Source organism: Quercus lobata, chromosome 12, assembly GCF_001633185.2.
Source record: "Quercus lobata isolate SW786 chromosome 12, ValleyOak3.0 Primary Assembly, whole genome shotgun sequence".
In the NCBI taxonomy this organism is placed as follows: Eukaryota; Viridiplantae; Streptophyta; class Magnoliopsida; order Fagales; family Fagaceae; genus Quercus; species Quercus lobata.
In genome coordinates this window covers 24,681,898-24,698,966 of record NC_044915.1, presented here as the reverse complement: position 1 = coordinate 24,698,966, position 17,069 = coordinate 24,681,898, and the positions used below count along the sequence as shown (strand labels likewise).

General features: G+C 34.3%; 2 protein-coding genes across 2 annotated transcripts; one reads left to right on the top strand and one right to left on the bottom strand.

The window, feature by feature from the left end:
• The first annotated feature begins 847 nt into the window (after nucleotides 1-847).
• Nucleotides 848-4,534, top strand: LOC115972288 (probable plastid-lipid-associated protein 8, chloroplastic). The gene is made up of 4 exons (XM_031092513.1): nucleotides 848-1,171; nucleotides 2,287-2,410; nucleotides 2,972-3,151; nucleotides 4,196-4,534. The coding sequence occupies exons 1-4, from the start codon at nucleotides 923-925 to the stop codon at nucleotides 4,387-4,389; spliced, it is 747 nt and encodes a 248-aa protein (XP_030948373.1). The 5' UTR covers nucleotides 848-922; the 3' UTR covers nucleotides 4,390-4,534.
• Nucleotides 4,535-11,225: 6,691 nt separating this feature from the next.
• Nucleotides 11,226-15,834, bottom strand: LOC115970920 (glycosyltransferase BC10-like; the record flags this gene model as incomplete). Its single annotated transcript, XM_031090544.1, has 9 exons — nucleotides 11,226-11,582; nucleotides 11,869-11,907; nucleotides 11,999-12,121; nucleotides 12,199-12,258; nucleotides 13,464-13,544; nucleotides 14,288-14,378; nucleotides 14,530-14,601; nucleotides 14,708-14,808; nucleotides 15,718-15,834. Coding segments are annotated over 9 exons (813 nt in total), but the record flags the coding sequence as incomplete, so codon positions are not given.
• Nucleotides 15,835-17,069: the final 1,235 nt, after the last annotated feature.

The window sequence follows — 17,069 nt, the reverse complement described above, 5'->3', positions numbered from 1 at the left end:
TAAGTGTGTAACGGTGTAAGTTTATTAGCATTAGGGGTAAGAAAAGCTGTCGTGATAATTGAAAAAAAGTCAGATAAGCTAGTACACAATAAATAGAAAAGTTCTTTACTCTTTATGTAGGGGCAAATAAGACATTTTAGTTCAATATACTAGTATTATTAGAGAAAATTTTTATAGTTTAGGGGGGCACTTGCCCCTGCCCCCATGATCCAAGATCATGATAGGAAAAGTGTGTCAAGAGAGAGGCTAGAGGAGAGCGAAGCCAATTGAAACCCATAGCCACAACCACTGAGACTGAAACAACCATTAAAACAACTATCGCCCATAGCAACCACTGTAGCTCATAGCAACTACTAAAAGAAGAGAGAGGAGAGTATATGACTAACTTTTTTTAGATTTAACAAACCAAATGTAGCATATTTTTGGTTATCCGGTGTGCTAAAATAGTATTTTGGATATTTTATAGCACATTTAATGCTAATGCTTTTGGTTGTCAAATTTTGTATGTGAGTTATTATTGAAACTTGGCTTTGAACAAAGTATTCAAGAAAGTAAAAGCTTGTTTGGTTGAATTGTTTAAACAAGTTGTTTAAATAATATAACACGAATTTTCATAATTTTTTTTTTATCCACACATATTTCTATAACACTTAAATGACATTATTAGAATAACGTTTTCGAAACAGCCCTACACAACTCAAATCCACTTTTATTTCGGATAAGGAAAAAATAAGGTATGTACACGTGGCAGAAACATAGAAGTACTTCAATTTGTACGCGGGTCCTACCGTCGATTCTCAATCCTACGGGGCACATGGGGCACCTCGTATCCACAAACAAAACAAAATGATCTATCTATGATCTCTAAGGAGAGTCTTGACCGTCTGAGTCTGGAGAGTCCAGGTGAAGTGCAGCACAATCTATGGCATTGGCTTCTCAGTCTTCAGCTCTCTCAATCTCATTCAGAGGTGCCCAGCCCCTGCATTCAAAACCCAAATTTCTATATTCAGTTCCCTCCATATCCATATCCAAATCCAATCCACCTCTCAAAGGCCTAGTTTCACTTCCTTATCGCCACCACAAACCATTAAGAATCTTTGCCTCCGTTTCAGTCTCCAACCCAGAGGTGCGGACCGGTCCCGAGGATCTTGTTGCCTCTATTCTTTCCAAGGTATATGTCCATTTCCTTTACCTTCAGTCTCTGATGTTTGGTTCTGCTTTTCTTTTTCCTAAATTTTGTTTCTAACCAAATAAAGGAATCGAATACCCGAAAAAGTTTATAAATGTTTAACATTGTTGCTGCTGGTATCTATTACAGTAAGTTAATGAATTAAATCAACTGGGTCATTGGATAAGATATAACATTTACACATTTGTACCTTTGTGTCTGTGTTTGTGTGTATGTATATGCCTGGCCTTCTCATTTGAAAACACTAGGAAGTACTAATTAAGCTAAAATTCATTGGTTATAAACATTTGTACCTTATAATACCCAATGGCAGTACAAAACTTAAACTGCCAATCTGGAGAAACGCCCATAAAACATGTAGTTCCATTGGTCAAATGCTAGTAGTCTCTCTCTCTCTCTCTCTCTTCTTTCTTTTTTTTTTTTTTTTTTTTGATAGATAAGATAGAATTGAACTTGAGACATCCGTTCAATGATGACTGCTCTTTACTATGCACTAAAGTTTGCATTTTTCTTTCAATTTCCTGATAGAAAAATCATCTCAAATGCTCATTAAAGAGGGCATAGATTGTTTGGCATTTCAATTACCTTTTTTCTTTTGCAAAAAAATGTGAGTGCTATGCCCCCCACTTTCATCAAATAAGCTGGGTTTTATCGGTGCAGTAGTCAAATAAAAGTTGATATCCCCTATTCTCCCTGATTTCAAAACTTCATACTTGAGCAGTTATCCACTCTTCCACAAGCCTTTAGGACAAGCTTTAGCTGTTGATAGTTGATATTTCACAGCTTGGTCAACCCCTGATTGTAGTCAGTCATCTAATTTTCGATGTCTTCTTTACTACTATTGTTTAATTTATTTCAACCATTTCTGTGGTTCCTCATTTTCATTAGGTGTTCTTGAATTAATGTTTCCGTTGTTGCCTGCCACTACCCTTTGTTATTTTGATACCATTACCATTACATTGAATCTACTTTTCAAGTTTGACTGCCTAATTTCTAGTTTCCAAGACTAAGATGATTTGTTCCCACAACTCCTTGGTTTATGCTGTGGAGTTTAAATATTTGACAGTTTTGGAAACTGAGTTATATCTCTGATTCAGGTGACACAAACAGATGGAGGAGTTTTGCTAACAACGGAAGAACACGAAGAGGTAGCTGCAGTGGCTGAAGAATTGCAGAAATATTGTGTCAATGAGCCTGTGAAATGCCCTCTCATATTTGGAGGTAAAACCTATATATTTGATCAATCTTTCTGATTGATTCATTGAACTTCCCGCGTGCAGGATGGGATCCTCTGTTTCTTCACATACTCTCTCTCCCTTTAAATATTATCATCTAGTTGAAAGGAAAAAATTTGAAAATAACCAACGTATTGAAACAATTTTTCTTGTTTCATGCCAATAAGCTTTAGCTCAAATGTTACCTCCTTGTAAAAAGGAATGGGGTGGAAGTTGAGGACCATGAGGCTGTGGGTTTGGGTTTCTGTCTACCTTAAAAAAAAAAAAAACTGATCTTGTTTCAATCTGTATTTATTAGTATCTTCACCTATTCACAAGGAGCATGAAATATGCTCAATGCTTCCTAAACAAGAAGTTTGAACCTCAGAGTTATTCAGCTCAACTTGTAAATCCACAATGGCTCCTAAATATGGCAATTAACATACTTTTCAAACGTTGAATCATAGTACCATCTTTTTTCTGGCCACGGATTTCCTGTGATAGTCAGCTATTTACATACTTGGTCATTTTCGTTATCATGGCATGACAATACAAGTGTTTTTTTCAGAGTGGGACGTGGTGTACTGTTCAATTCCAACATCACCTGGGGGTGGCTATAGGAGTGCATTGGGCCGCCTTTTTTTCAAAACAAAGGAAATGATACAGGCTATCGAAGGTCCCGACACTGTTCTAAACAAGGTCTCCATTAGGGCTTTTGGATTTCTGGATGGAGAGGTCTCCTTGAAAGGTATGCCATCAACAATTTTGTTGTATGAAATGGAATATCCATATTTGTATGGTCAATGATACAACATCTTCTTAGTAATGAAATTTAATCCTTATTGTTTCCTGAGTATGAGTCGACTATGGATTGGCTTGCCCTGATCAAGTTGCACACAATTTAGGGTAGGCAAGCCAACATTGTGTCTGTCTGAGGGTAGCTATAATTCACACTTCTTCACTAAGTTTATGCATTCTTGGATTTGTCAAAGTCTGGCTTAGCACTAATATTATTTATTAGTTGAGGTTTCCACACCCAACTTACCCCCCCACGCCGCCCAGCCCCGGTAACTAGTACCAATATAATTACATCACGATTTAGATTCATTAGTAAGCTGACCCCATTTTTAATGGCAAAATGGGTTACTAAGCTTAAATGTTCCGTATCTAAACCTGTCTTTGTGTTATTGACTTGAGCTAGCTATGTGAGCTCTAAGCCGATGTCCAAGGTTGACCAAAATGAATGAATTTCTTGTAAGATATAAATCTGTACTTTTTATTTGTTGGCCTCAGGCTCAATTGTTATGCAGATGACAATTGATAAGTGGTCAGTGAGGTTCTCATTCCCTAAGCTTTCTACCCATGGCTGCAATTAAATGGCTTTCAATGTCAGGATGTATAGCCTAAGTATATGGTTTAGCTAGTAATGGGAGCTCTAAAATGACAAGAAAATGTTTTTGCACACTTTATAATATCCTTCAAATGATGAATGAGGTACATTACTTTTGAGTTCATCATATGGTTTAGCTAGTAATGGGAGCTCTAAAATGACAAGAAAATGTTTTTGCACACTTTATAATATCCTTCAAATGATGATTCAGATACATCACTTTTGAGTTCATCATTAGGTACAGGGTACCAACACTGACCTTTGTGGCCTGATCATGTCCACATAGCACCATGCTCTGTCTAAATTTCCATTTGTTAGTATCATCCGTTTATTGAGTGTTCTCTCTATGCAAATCCAAGAGTTAATGATTCTGACATTGTGTCTACACATGTACATGAACAGGGACACTGAAGGCTCTGGATGACAAATGGATTCAAGTTGTATTTGAGCCACCTGAACTGAGAATAGGACCAATATTGGAGTTCCGATATGGTGGTGAGAGTGAGGTTAAACTCCAAATCACATACATAGATGACAAGATAAGGTTAGGGAAGGGCTCTAGAGGTTCCCTGTTTGTTTTCCAAAGACGCAGTTAATCTGTTTGTAACATTAATCACTCAGAGGAAGATTTATTCTCTACATAATATTATACCTAACAATGTGTAATATCAATGGTTTTGTATCATGAGCGAGCAGCTTTGCCTTTGCAGTACTAGTGAGAATAGCTCAAGTTCTTTTGCACCTCATGTTAAACCAGAATCTCTTCTCTATTTCAAGTAAGGAGAAAAGAGAGTTTATCTTATAGTTCAAATTAAATTTTATAAATTTAAAACTCTATGTACTGTCACATCATCTATTACCTTTCACCCAACCTAACGTAAGGGCTACCTTTATTAGGGGGAGAAAATACCAGAGTTGGGGTAAATAAATAAATAAAAGCCAAACCTTTAATTTAAAGAAGAAAAAAAAAAAAAAAAATCAACTTATAAAACAGTAGGGGGAGAATCAAGGGTAGATGGGTAATTTTCATCAACCCCTCTCCTCTTCCTCATTTTCTCTCCAATTTTGGGGGCTAGAATTTGGTGGACTTGGAGAGAATGGTCAGGCACCACATCCCAATTTAAGTGGAATTATGAGAGCATTAGCATTGGGGGTGTAAAACCCCCCAAGTTGCTAAAATAGACACTGGACATCTATAAAAAAGCTCAATCTAGGAATGTATACCTAAATTTTTTTATAACATTTTTTTTAGAGAGTTTCAACTTATGGCGTCCGTTTTTTATAATAGTTATTTATCATCAGACTAAGACACCAATCAGTTTTTGATGTAGGCGGGGATTGAATCCTAGATCTCTTATTCAACCATCAAAGACTTTACTAGTTGAGCTAATTGGAACCCACCAAATTTTTGACACCTTGTGAATAGTAAGTTCTTATATTTAGAACTTACTATTCATGAATTTGTAAACTAAAATAATATATTTTATTCAATTTTTTTTTCTCTCTCTCTTTCTTTGTCTCACCCACTTTATATTTATATTATTATTATTTAATGGGATGATTTATATTATTTTAATGAGTTGTATGTAAAAATAGAAATTGGGATGTTGGGTGAGTTGTAAAATGAGATGGTAAAATAGATAAAGTGATGTTTGAGGATGTAAAATAAAGGTTTTTTTTTTTTTTTTTTTTTTTTTTTGCATCCCAGGATGCTAGTGCTATGAGGATTGGCTTTAGGCCTAGGGGGCACCTATTATATTATAAAAAGGTTCCCTATTGCAAATTTTATTTTAATTAGAATTGATAAAATATTATTAAAATCAAGTATGTCACGAGAAAATTAAATAGATTTATTAATTGAAAAAAAAATGAAAGCAATATATATATATATATATATAATGATTAATTATTATTTTTGCATAACTAAAAACAGGACAAATGATTTTTAAATTAAAAAAAATTTATAATTTAGAAATTAAAAAATTCCACTTAAATTTATTGTCTTATATCTTAAAACTTGATAGTATCATGCCTGTTGTGAAGATTGTGCCCAGTAATGCCAAGAGACCAAGAATTCTTTTTGCTTAAGGCTGCGTTTGTTTTGGTGGTAAAGGAAATCAGGAAAACGTTTGTTAGGGTACATTTTTTTTATTACACCTAATTTTATTTAAGTACCACCTATTCACTTTCAAATACACACACCTTATTATATTTGAAGCCCAAGAATACTTATGCTTGGCAATATTTGAAAAGCTCATGATTCAAGTCCATGACAAAACAATTTTATCAGTGGAATTCAAATCCATAATCAAAGCCCATGATTCAAACTCATGGCGATTCATTCATCCAAAGCCCAATTCTCATTAGCAACATCAAAATCCAATTCTCATTGGCAATATCAAAGCCCAATTCTTATTGGCACTACTTCATCAAAAAGAAAAGAGTCCAAGATTATCAACGCTTGGCAAAGAAAAAATATCACGTTAAAATGTTACCGTGGCAAAAAAAAAAGGACCATGGCAATAATCTTATGAAAAAACTCATTGAGAGCTATCTTGAGGATTATGTTCTCGTATTATAAACCCGTGAAATACATGGACGTCATTTGCATCGCGACATCCATAATATACACCTTCAACACTCATGGTAAACATTCAAACCCACAAGATCATCATTTAAGTCATGATGCAATTATTAGAAACCATAAACATTATTTGCAACATAGAATTCGTCAAAGTAAATATTATTTACAAAAGTATTTTGAAACTTGTCCTATTGTTTCAAACATTACAACAAATTGCCTAAAGGCCCATTGCAAGTATTTATGAAAAACCCAAAAAAAATATTTACTAATAAAAGTCCATGAGGAATGAAAACCCATGGCAATATGTGCACACAACCCAGCCCATGAGAGCAAGCCCAAGCAAAAAACACCAGCAGGAGGCAAAGGAGAACATCCCTTGTTCATTCCTAACTAAAAAGAGCAACTAAGGACTCATACAAGGGAACCAAACCTTTGAGAATGGACTAAAGGCTATCCCATTAGTTTTCTGTCATCTTCTACCTGACGTGAACAGTGCCCAAGGGCTGTCATATCAGCTGGAGTCTAAAGAATGATGGAACTCCATCATCTTCCTCAATACAGCACCTCCAGCGGAAGGGGAGCTGAAACCAAATTATTCAAACTCCAACAAATTGATGTTAAAAATACTAAAAAATATTCAAAACGTGATTCATGTGCCAAGCCCATGAATCCTAAAGTGGAAAAATTGGGAACATGTGGTTTGGAGGGCATAAAGGGATCTCCAACGGAACCCCCCTGAAGTAAACTAGAACTTAGCACCTGGTTTGGGGTGTTAAATCTTACTTCTCAGGGGTCCGAATTTCAGTTGCAATATTAGGATTTGCTCTTGATACACGCTTCAGATCACAATAATCAAGCTCAGGCGCAAGAATCCTAGCATTTAATGCAAAACGTTCTAAAATCCCATCATTACCCAAAAAAGCAAAACAACCCCTAAAATGGATTTTCTTACTTCTGATAAAAAATCTCAGAAAAGCTTGACTCTGATTCATCATCTCTGAGTGGTCATACGTTTTTTGGACCCTTGTCAATAAATGCTTCTCTGAAAACTCCATTATAAGAGCACAAGGAAACTAACCAAAAAACCAACTTGGCCACCCCTCTGAGACTCTGAAATTCATTGGCCATTTTTACTAGTGGTTCAACTCTCTTCTAGCTCACCATCCATCACCTTTAATCCATACCCATCTGATCCCAGATATTCTTCTCATCCCTTTACATTACCACAGCTCATAAGTGTTTTCCAGCTAGCCACAAACAGCCCATTACCCATAAAAGACTTCAGTCTCAGTATCAACCCCATCTCACTCACTCAAAAGTAGCCCACATTCATCTTATTCATGTCTTATAAATTTACACACACTAGAATCTTGATTTAAATACTTGCTGCACTGAGCTGGGGATCTTTCTCTTCCTTCACACCATGCCGATTAATCCTCCATTTTTTCTTCCTAGGGAACCTTTAATCTTTACTTTTTACTTTACTGTTGAAGGATATGATGTATTTGTAACAATTGAACTTTTCCCTCACATTGATGTAATGATGGTTGAAAGCAACATAAATTTCTCTTGAATGAGATACATAAGGACCTAAAATTTGCTTAAATACTATCTAATTATTGATGGCTGGACTGTGTAATTCCACTTTTACCATTGGACAATTCATCTTTTGGACTTAAGTATAACTTCACCCTTACTGCTGGAGAAATTATTTCCCTTGAACTATCGAAACAGGACCACTAATGTTCTAATTAAGCATTGTAACGTATTTGTTACTTGGATAGGCTTGTCATCACACCGAAAGCCTATGGGTGTCATCTCAAGAGCCCATAGTTGAGTCTCGATTTAGTTTCCCAACATTTCATTCAGAAGCATCAATTTCCTTCCTCAACAACGTTTTACACCCTTGAGGGTGTTTGAGTGTGCATGAAAATTCGGTCAAACTGAAAATGAATTTTAGTTGACCGTAAAATAGACAGCCTCACGCATGAAAACCAATTACACTTGTATTTTACCTTCAAATGATTTCCAGACTCAAACACCTAAAGAGAGAGAGAGAGAGAGAGAGAGAGAGAGAGAGAGAGAGAGAGAGAGGGAGAGTACAGAGAAAGAAGAAATGGGTCTCGACCGAGCAAGAAGACCCATCCTCGTCGGACTCACACCCAGAGAAAGAAGACCCATCCCTTAAGCCGAGCAAGGAGAGGGTACTCCGTCGACCCATCCCTTATCCTCACCGACCTAGTGAACGACCCACCCCTAAGCCAATCAGACCGCCATGAGCAACCCACCCTTGAGCCGATTTGCCCACCGTGTGAGCAACCCACTCCTAGATCGGACCACCCATCGAGTGACCCACTCCTAGATCGAGCCGCCACCTTTAGATCGACCCACCGTGTCCATGTCACCACTGTCGTCGTCGCCACCACCAAGTCACCCATGAACCGATCTCTCTCTCTCTCTCTCTGTCACTTAAGTCCCTCTCTCATGATTGGTCTTGGGATTTTGATTTTTTTTGTTTTGATTTTTGTTTCTTTGATTGTTTATATATTTTGATTCTCTGTAATAATATTTGTTTGGAGCCTAAGAAAATGTGAGAAACATGATAAAAATGGGTTTTCTAAAGCATTTTCAGGAGCACAACCAAACACTAGAAAATATTTTCCAAAGCATTTTTTGGAATGCAACAAAACACTTGAAAATATTTTCCTTTCCCGAAAATATTTTCCCCTGCATTCATTTTACACTCAAAATTCGATTTACATTGAACCAAACGCAGCCTAAGTTCATCACGTATGCTTTCATCCGATGTCAAGGACCTTCTTTTCTTTGGGCCGAGAAATCAAAGGCTTAACTAAAAGTTTAAAACCCAGGGGTTTGTTCCCAACAAAAACCATTTCATTTTGGTCCCTATCGTCGTCTCACTAATAAAAAATAGCCTACATGACAAACAGAGTACACTGTTGGCACACTAAAAGCTGATGTAGCCATTAAAATAATGCTACATCAGCATTATTCTAAAATAATAATAAAAAAATGTTATTTGGTATTAAAAAATACCACATCAACATCTAAATTAAAAAAATAATAATAATAATTTATCAATTTTAACTAAATAAAAAAAAACTAATTTATCAATTTTAACTAAATAAAAAAAAATTAAAAATAGAATTAAAAACCAAAAACCACGTGAATCAAAGATCTAAGTGTATCTTGAATAAGAACAACAAAAATACCAACCTAGATTTAAATACAATAACAACATTTTCCTTTTCAGTCTTTCATCCTCTCCTTTTCATTAAAACCCACACAATCCCATCCTCTCTGTCTTTCTTTTCCTCTCTCCCTCGTCCTTTCAAACCCACACCCTAGGCAAACACAAGAAAGAAGAAAGCAACAACAGCTAAAAAAGGAGGTGGTTTTATTGTTAAGTCTGAGGTTGATTCCATTTGGGTTTGATAGCTTCAAATTTGAGGTTGCAGGTGGTTTGGTTTCTGCTCTAAGGTTTGTGTTTGGCTTCTTAGAAAATAAGAAAATTTGGGTTTTGAGTTTTGTGTTTGGGGGCGGAAAATCTGGGTTTGGATTTAGTGTTTGGGGGCCGAAAATATGGGTTTGATTTTTGTGTTTGATGCTTTGGTGGTGTGGGGGTTTGAAATATGGTTTTGAGTTTTGTATTTCGGCCAATTTGGGTTTGAATTTAATTTTTTGAACCTAGGTTTGAATTGAATTTTTTAGGTTTGTGTTCTTGTTCAAATGTTTAATGTATTCACGTTTAATTTATCAATTTTATCTGGGTTTGTCAAGAATGTTGGCATGAATTCTAATTCTGGGTTTCAACTCTAAGGTTCAAATTTTCTAGGTTTTAAATTTTGTGTTCATCTTCTCTAAATCCATGGCAGAAGACCCACGACCGAAACCCCATGGTTGAAGATCCATGGCCGAAACCCACCTTGACTGAGATCTCATCTTCTCTCTCTCTAAACCCAGGTCGATAGTGGAGCCTAATGCCAATGATGGTCGCCGTAGTTTGATCTGACCAGCTTATGATTGTGTTTTGGTGTATTTTATTGATGAGGATTGGCTTTGAGTTTTGGTATTTTTGGTATTGTGTTTTTGATTTGACCGTGTTCTGGGTTTTGTTTGTTTTATATTATATTATTATTTTTTTGATTAAGTGTTTTGGGTTTTGTTAGTTGATTGTGTTAGAGTATCTAAGTTTGACCATGATTTTGTATGTGTTTTTGCTTGTTTGGATGCTAAGAAAATGTAAGAAAAGATAAGAAAATCTTAAATTTCTTATTTTCTGGGCAACCATGTTCTTGGGGAAAGAACATGAAGAACAATTATTATTTAAATAATTAAATGATAACTAAAATTTTATTTTATTTTTAAATAATTAAAGAAAAGAATAAATAATGATGTGGTTTTTTTTAATATTTAAAATGCTGAGCTCTATATTTCATTTGCCACATATGAGATATCATTTGACCTCCTTTACACTTACTTACATTGGTTATAAAAAACCCAATAAAATAAACAATAGATGCAAAATGTAAAAAGGTAAGTTCAAACCTCCCTTTAATCTTTAATGATCTAATCTTCTTGGAAAACAAAGAAGTATAATATATAATAAGGAAAGCCGGGCTATAAAAAATATAGTATTTCATCAAATTCATTAAAAACCCTATTTTGCTATTTTTTGTTAGTGAGATGACTGTAGGAACCAAAATGGAATGGTTTTTGATTTTGGGGGCTAAAAGTAGTAAAAATAAAAAGTAGAGACTAAAGTGGGAATGAGGTGAAAATGTAAAGCCTAAAATAGTATTTCCGCCTAGATATTATTTAGTAGTATCATGTGCATGGCTGCTGACCATTGTCCACATATAACTTCTTTCACGGCCAAAGATAAGAATCCATTAATTTAAATAGTAACCAAAATGGAAATAAAGTGGAAATAAAGATAAAAATCCATCAATTTAAACAGAAAACTCTTTCTCAAAAAAAAAAAAAAAAAAAAAATTAAACAGAAAACCGGGGTGACAGCACACGAGCAAACAATAATGTTGATGGAGAAAAGGCTTAAACTGTTGTATAATTGGAGAAAATCTGCAGCAATTTATCCAGAGTCTCAGGATGGAACTTTCTGCCAAATAGAAAACAAGGCCTTTTCATCCCATTCCACGAACAAGGTGTGACCAATACACTCTTCTGCAACCAGAAATCAAAACAAATATCTTTTTAGATCTTCCTTCTCCCGCATGGAAAATTATTAGGTTCATCAGGAATACAATGACTTGGTACTTCCCTATTACATAAATGGTGGATCTCAATATGAATTTAATTAGTGAGATCTACAAACATGTGAGGAGGGAATATGTCGATGTAATCCCGGATACTGAATAATTACTTCTTACAAGAACATGGAAAAAAAACAAAACAAAACAAAAAACTAAGCAACACCTATAAGCCATCATTCAAGTAATAAACTCAATACCTTTGCATCACTAGTGACATGTATGCTCTTGTCAATGGACTGAAATGGTTAACACAGTGTCATTAAAATAAGTTGCATGTAATACCAAGGAAATCAACAAAAGCAAAAGACTAAGATTTTTCTCACGTACTGTAATGTTCTTTAGGAGCTCATAAGTAATATCTTGAGCCCTATATGTTTTGGGATGCCATTTTTCTTCGGACCAATCAACATGTGTTACAGACCAATTTGCAATTCCATTGGGATCAAACATCTGAAGAACAGAGACTGAATAAAGTGGCACCAATAGGAAAGATTAAATTGAGTTGTACTTCACAAAAGATGACTCACATTAAAAAGAGTTGGCAAATAATGCTCATCAGAATAGCAGTTGCGGCCGTCCATATTTGGCTGAGAAAGTTCAAAACACCAACATCAAGATGTTTGTCAATGAAACTGGGTTTACAGTTTACACATTTTCCATTGACTTCAATAACACAATATTAGCAGCACAGAAGAAAAGATATTGAATCCAAAGTAGCAAACCATTTCAAACTATGGGTTTTTTTTTTAACAGTTCATAGGGCAAAATAATTTGTTGTGTTCAACATTTTTGTTTATGGCATGCATAAAAAATCAGACCATAATAACTTTGAAGTTGGAGAAATTTATACCTTGTCCAACATTAGCTTGCTTAGATCCTCATCCTCTTCCAACAGTAATATGAGATATCAACATTAAGATTAAAAATTAAAAAAAAAAATGCAGCAAATTTTTTTTTAATACTAAGGATAGAGCTTCCAAAAAGCAGTCTAAGAACATCAATAAAATAATGTCTTTATTCTAGGTTATGATATTTGCTTACTAGAAAGCAGCCAATTGCAGGAGAAATTCAACAGAATAACTTACAGAAAAAAGAAAAACAATAGAATTTTAGCATTTAAGATGAGAAAGAAGACAGAGAGTGAGGCAGGGGAAAGTAATGCAGTTTAGTAATAATTAAATGTCCATCCATCCTGGGTTCTAATCGTATTTTCAATTCATGGGCCTTTATTCAAAGACATTCTAAAATAAATAAATAACACAGTACAAAACATTACTTCCTAAAACCTAAATATTTTTAAAATTGGAGGATTGTATTGGTATCTCATTTCCAACTAAGATTACAAATCCCCCACCCTCCCAAATCCCCAACCCCAAAAAGAGAGAGAGAAATCAGAATCCATACAAATAGAGTGCTTTTGGAATCCCTTGGCAACACCTCTACAGTGCCCATAACATGCCAGAAAAATTTGACATTTCACCCGCATACATAACAATATGTGACTCATTATTATGTCTTCGAATAAAATTTTCTTTACTTATCAAAAAAAAAAATAAAGAAGCTGTCCCTGGCAAAAGCAAAATTCCTTGTATCAACCATGTCAAGATCTCTATGCTCTTAATTTACACAATATTTTAATCTTAATGAATCAAGACCTGCCAACCTAGATCAAGACAGACATTGAGATATGTGAGGAAAACACAAATGCAGGCCCTAAACAGAATAGACCAGATTCTTCATCTAACAAGCACTAACAAAAGCAAGGACAAGATCATGATTGAAAATGGATTACCTTGCAGAAAAGCCTGAATTTCCTATAGTAAAGACTGTCAGCCATAACCATGATAGCATGCTGCCGCTTCATGGAAAACCACTGCAATACAAATAACATTCACAATCAGTAACACTTGAGATATTTCAATCTTCTATGTTCCAAATTTATATATCTGCCAGAAGAAAAAAAATTTATGCCACAACCTATCTGGGACCAAAAATTCTACTAACGGTAGAATTTTCTTATTTATGTGAATGGAAAAATTGAAGGTTCCTGATCTTTTCACTGTTGAGCTGCTTAACTAATTCTACGAACAGAGAACAACATGATATGCTGTCAAGTTGCTTAAATATTCAGGAACTAACCAAAGAATGAGGCACACGATCTCAAATGGCTCTTCAGGTGGGGAGTCTCACAAATTTTTAAAAAGAATACCAAAAACTGAAAAAGCTGAAAGAGACTGTTATAATAATGGTTAAAACGAATTCACCTTTCCTAATGGTTTAAACTTTTGGAATTAACAATAGTTCATTGTGGTATCAGAGCAGGCAGTCTTGGGTTTGAACCCAATCTCCACCCTTCCTTCTATTTAAAAAGTTAAAAATCCCGCATATTGGACCCACTTATTTAGGTTAATGGTTAAAATGATTAAGTTCACCCTTTCATATCAGTTCAATATAGGTCATTCTGCACAATGCAGTGGAAAAAGTTAGGCAAGCCTAAATTTTAAGGCTAGTGTGAATTTCAAATAATAAGAATCTCTCTTTGCAAATAAATGAGAAGATCGAAGTTTCTATTAGTTTCTATGTCAACTACAGTTCAATATGTTATAAAGAATATACCTGTGAAGCCTTCCGAAAATCCTTCTTTTCAACTTCAGGCAACATGTGCTCTGAATACCTCCCAGTTCCATGTTGACCAGGATCAATGAAACTGAGAGAGAGAGAGAGATCATTTAGAGCGAAAAATTAAATCATTTATCAACTCAGCAGAAAAATAGCATTGATATTGAGATTGGAAAAAGTTTCAAAATTTTATCAACCAACTACTAGGGCGTTCCTTTCACAAATTAAAGTTTGCGTACCAATCAATAAAGCTGACATTTGTATACATTAGATAGCGATACACATAGTTGAAGTTATGCAGGGGTACACAACTGAAACAAAATTATAAGAGAAAAAAAGAAATTAGACAAATACCATATATTAAAATCAAGCACTATTTTCACAACTGTAGTAAGAGAAATGTGATAATTAAATCACCTATCAGAAAGCAACACAAACTGTTGGTTATCAGGGTCCGTAAGTGCATTTGCCAAAAGCCTCCTCTCTGCTTCAACCATGGAAAATTCTCCCCAGACCACCTGCAACAGCTTTGCTCATTGCATCAACTTAATGATCCGGTTTCATATCAAATGTTTATATTACAAATCTGATATTTATAAATCTTGTATGAGCACAAACCAAACTCTTTTGGTTTTTGTTTTTCAGTAATTGCAAGTTTTTGAGAAAGAGTGAGTTGATTCAAGTTAAGGGAACACAAAGAGTTAGAGGAAGACCAAAAATAACATTAGTAGAATTAATAAAAAATGAAATTTCAATTGAGAAAGTAAGAGAGAGTATGACTTTGGATAGAATAGAATGGAAAGAACGAATTTACATCGTTTTGGAAAATGAAGGAAATAAAAGGCTTTTCTAAAATAATGCACTGATGTTAATTCAAAGACACAACTCTTTGGCGTCTGCGTAAAAAATACTTCGTTTTTTTATGCACCTCTAATGGCTCTCAATCCGACTAACCCTCAACTACTTCTTGAGGGAGGAGGATATGCTGTAAGCTCAATCAACTGAAAGTAAATCTAATTACTTACACAATCTAAGTATGCGCATTGTTCCTTGTTTAAAATGCTTAAGTAAGGACAAGAGTATCACAGACTAAAGCTAGATACCAAATAATTCCTAAGATCCCAAGATCCATCAATACATATGCTTTGATATAAATTACTGAAGGGAAATTAATATGATAAATGTTTGCAATTTTTAACAGGTCAGGAGTAATTACACATCATTCCAGCTTCAATCATAAATCTGTGTCTTCTTTTTAGTATAATTCAAAGTCACTAATAAGGAAAGGTAGATTCAGAATCCACTGAGTCCACTTCTTAAAGCATTGGTACCAGGTTGTGACTTTGTGATGATATTACACAATATGTTCGTATATATGATAAATTACCTTGGTTTCTCAACCAAAAAAAAATAAAGTGATAACTTACTTTCTCACTCGGAATGTCTCGACCAACAAAGTAGGGGCTTACACGCACTGGTTTTTCCTCAGATGAATGAACATAAACTGTGAATCTGTCCTCGTGGCCCTGCAGAAAGAGATAAAATCATATATGTTTTGTTAAATAACAGAGTTTGTACTATCTAAGGAAATCATATGATATGAGAAGAAAATTAAGTAGCATTTTTTTTTAATGAACAAAAAAAAAGGGGGGTTTTGTTCATGTGGCTATCGACCCTGCCAACTTAAACCCAAATTCAATATGGCGTGGGGGTACCCTTTACCCCTGGGCAGGGACAGACCCAGGTGGGGGCTGGGGCCTCTCGGATCCATTTTTTTTTTTCTTTTAAATTTATTATAGTAATTATATATTTTATTTTTTTAGTTGGCCCCTTTCAAAACTTTAGGTCTCTTTTTTCTGTAATAAGCTTAGCTAGTCTAAGCCAAATAATAACTATTCAACTCAAAAACTTAACAAAAACAATAAAAATATTTACAATGATGATTGTACTTTAACAAAAAAACTATTTTATCACTAAAGAATCAAAAAATCATATATTATAGGAGAAGCTAAAACTAATTTTTTTGCAACTACAGTAAATTGGTATAAATATTATTTTTTTTAAAAGATTTAAATACTAGTTAACTATAGCAAGTTGTTAAAAATAAAATACAATATTTTATTAAAATTATATTTCTTCTTTCAATTAAAAAACTCATATTATCTTTCTTCCTTTATTATTTTTATGAGTTGTTTATATTATTTTAAATGAAGTGATTAAAAAAATATAATATTTGATATTCGGTGTATTGTAAAGTGAGGTGGTAAAATAGAAAAGTAATTTTCTGAGGTGTTAAAAGCTAAAATTTTTAGCACCACTAGCTCTAACTTCAACCAAAAAAAAAAAAAAAATCCTAACCAACCTAGTATTAATAAAAAAAACATTACTTTATTTTTATTTTTGTTTTTGTTGGTAGATAATTGCATCTTAGGGTCTGTTTGGATATTACTTATTATTGAAAACTGAAAACTGAAAACACTGTAACAAAATAATTTCAAAATGTGTGAATAGTACCGTAAAACCTAGTTTAAAGACAAATTTGTATAAATTAATGATTTGCAGGTCTTGTGAACAATGCACGAGACCCACAAAAAAATGCTAGATGCACCATCAAAAGAATTTTAGCAACATCCAAACCCACACTTAATGCATTTAGAAATAATAATTTTGTGTATTTATAATTTTTTAATACTATATGAATATTTATTTGAAGTTTTTTTTTTTATATTATAGCCCCGCTTGTTTAAAATTCTAGGTCCTTCCCAGCCCTGAGTACATT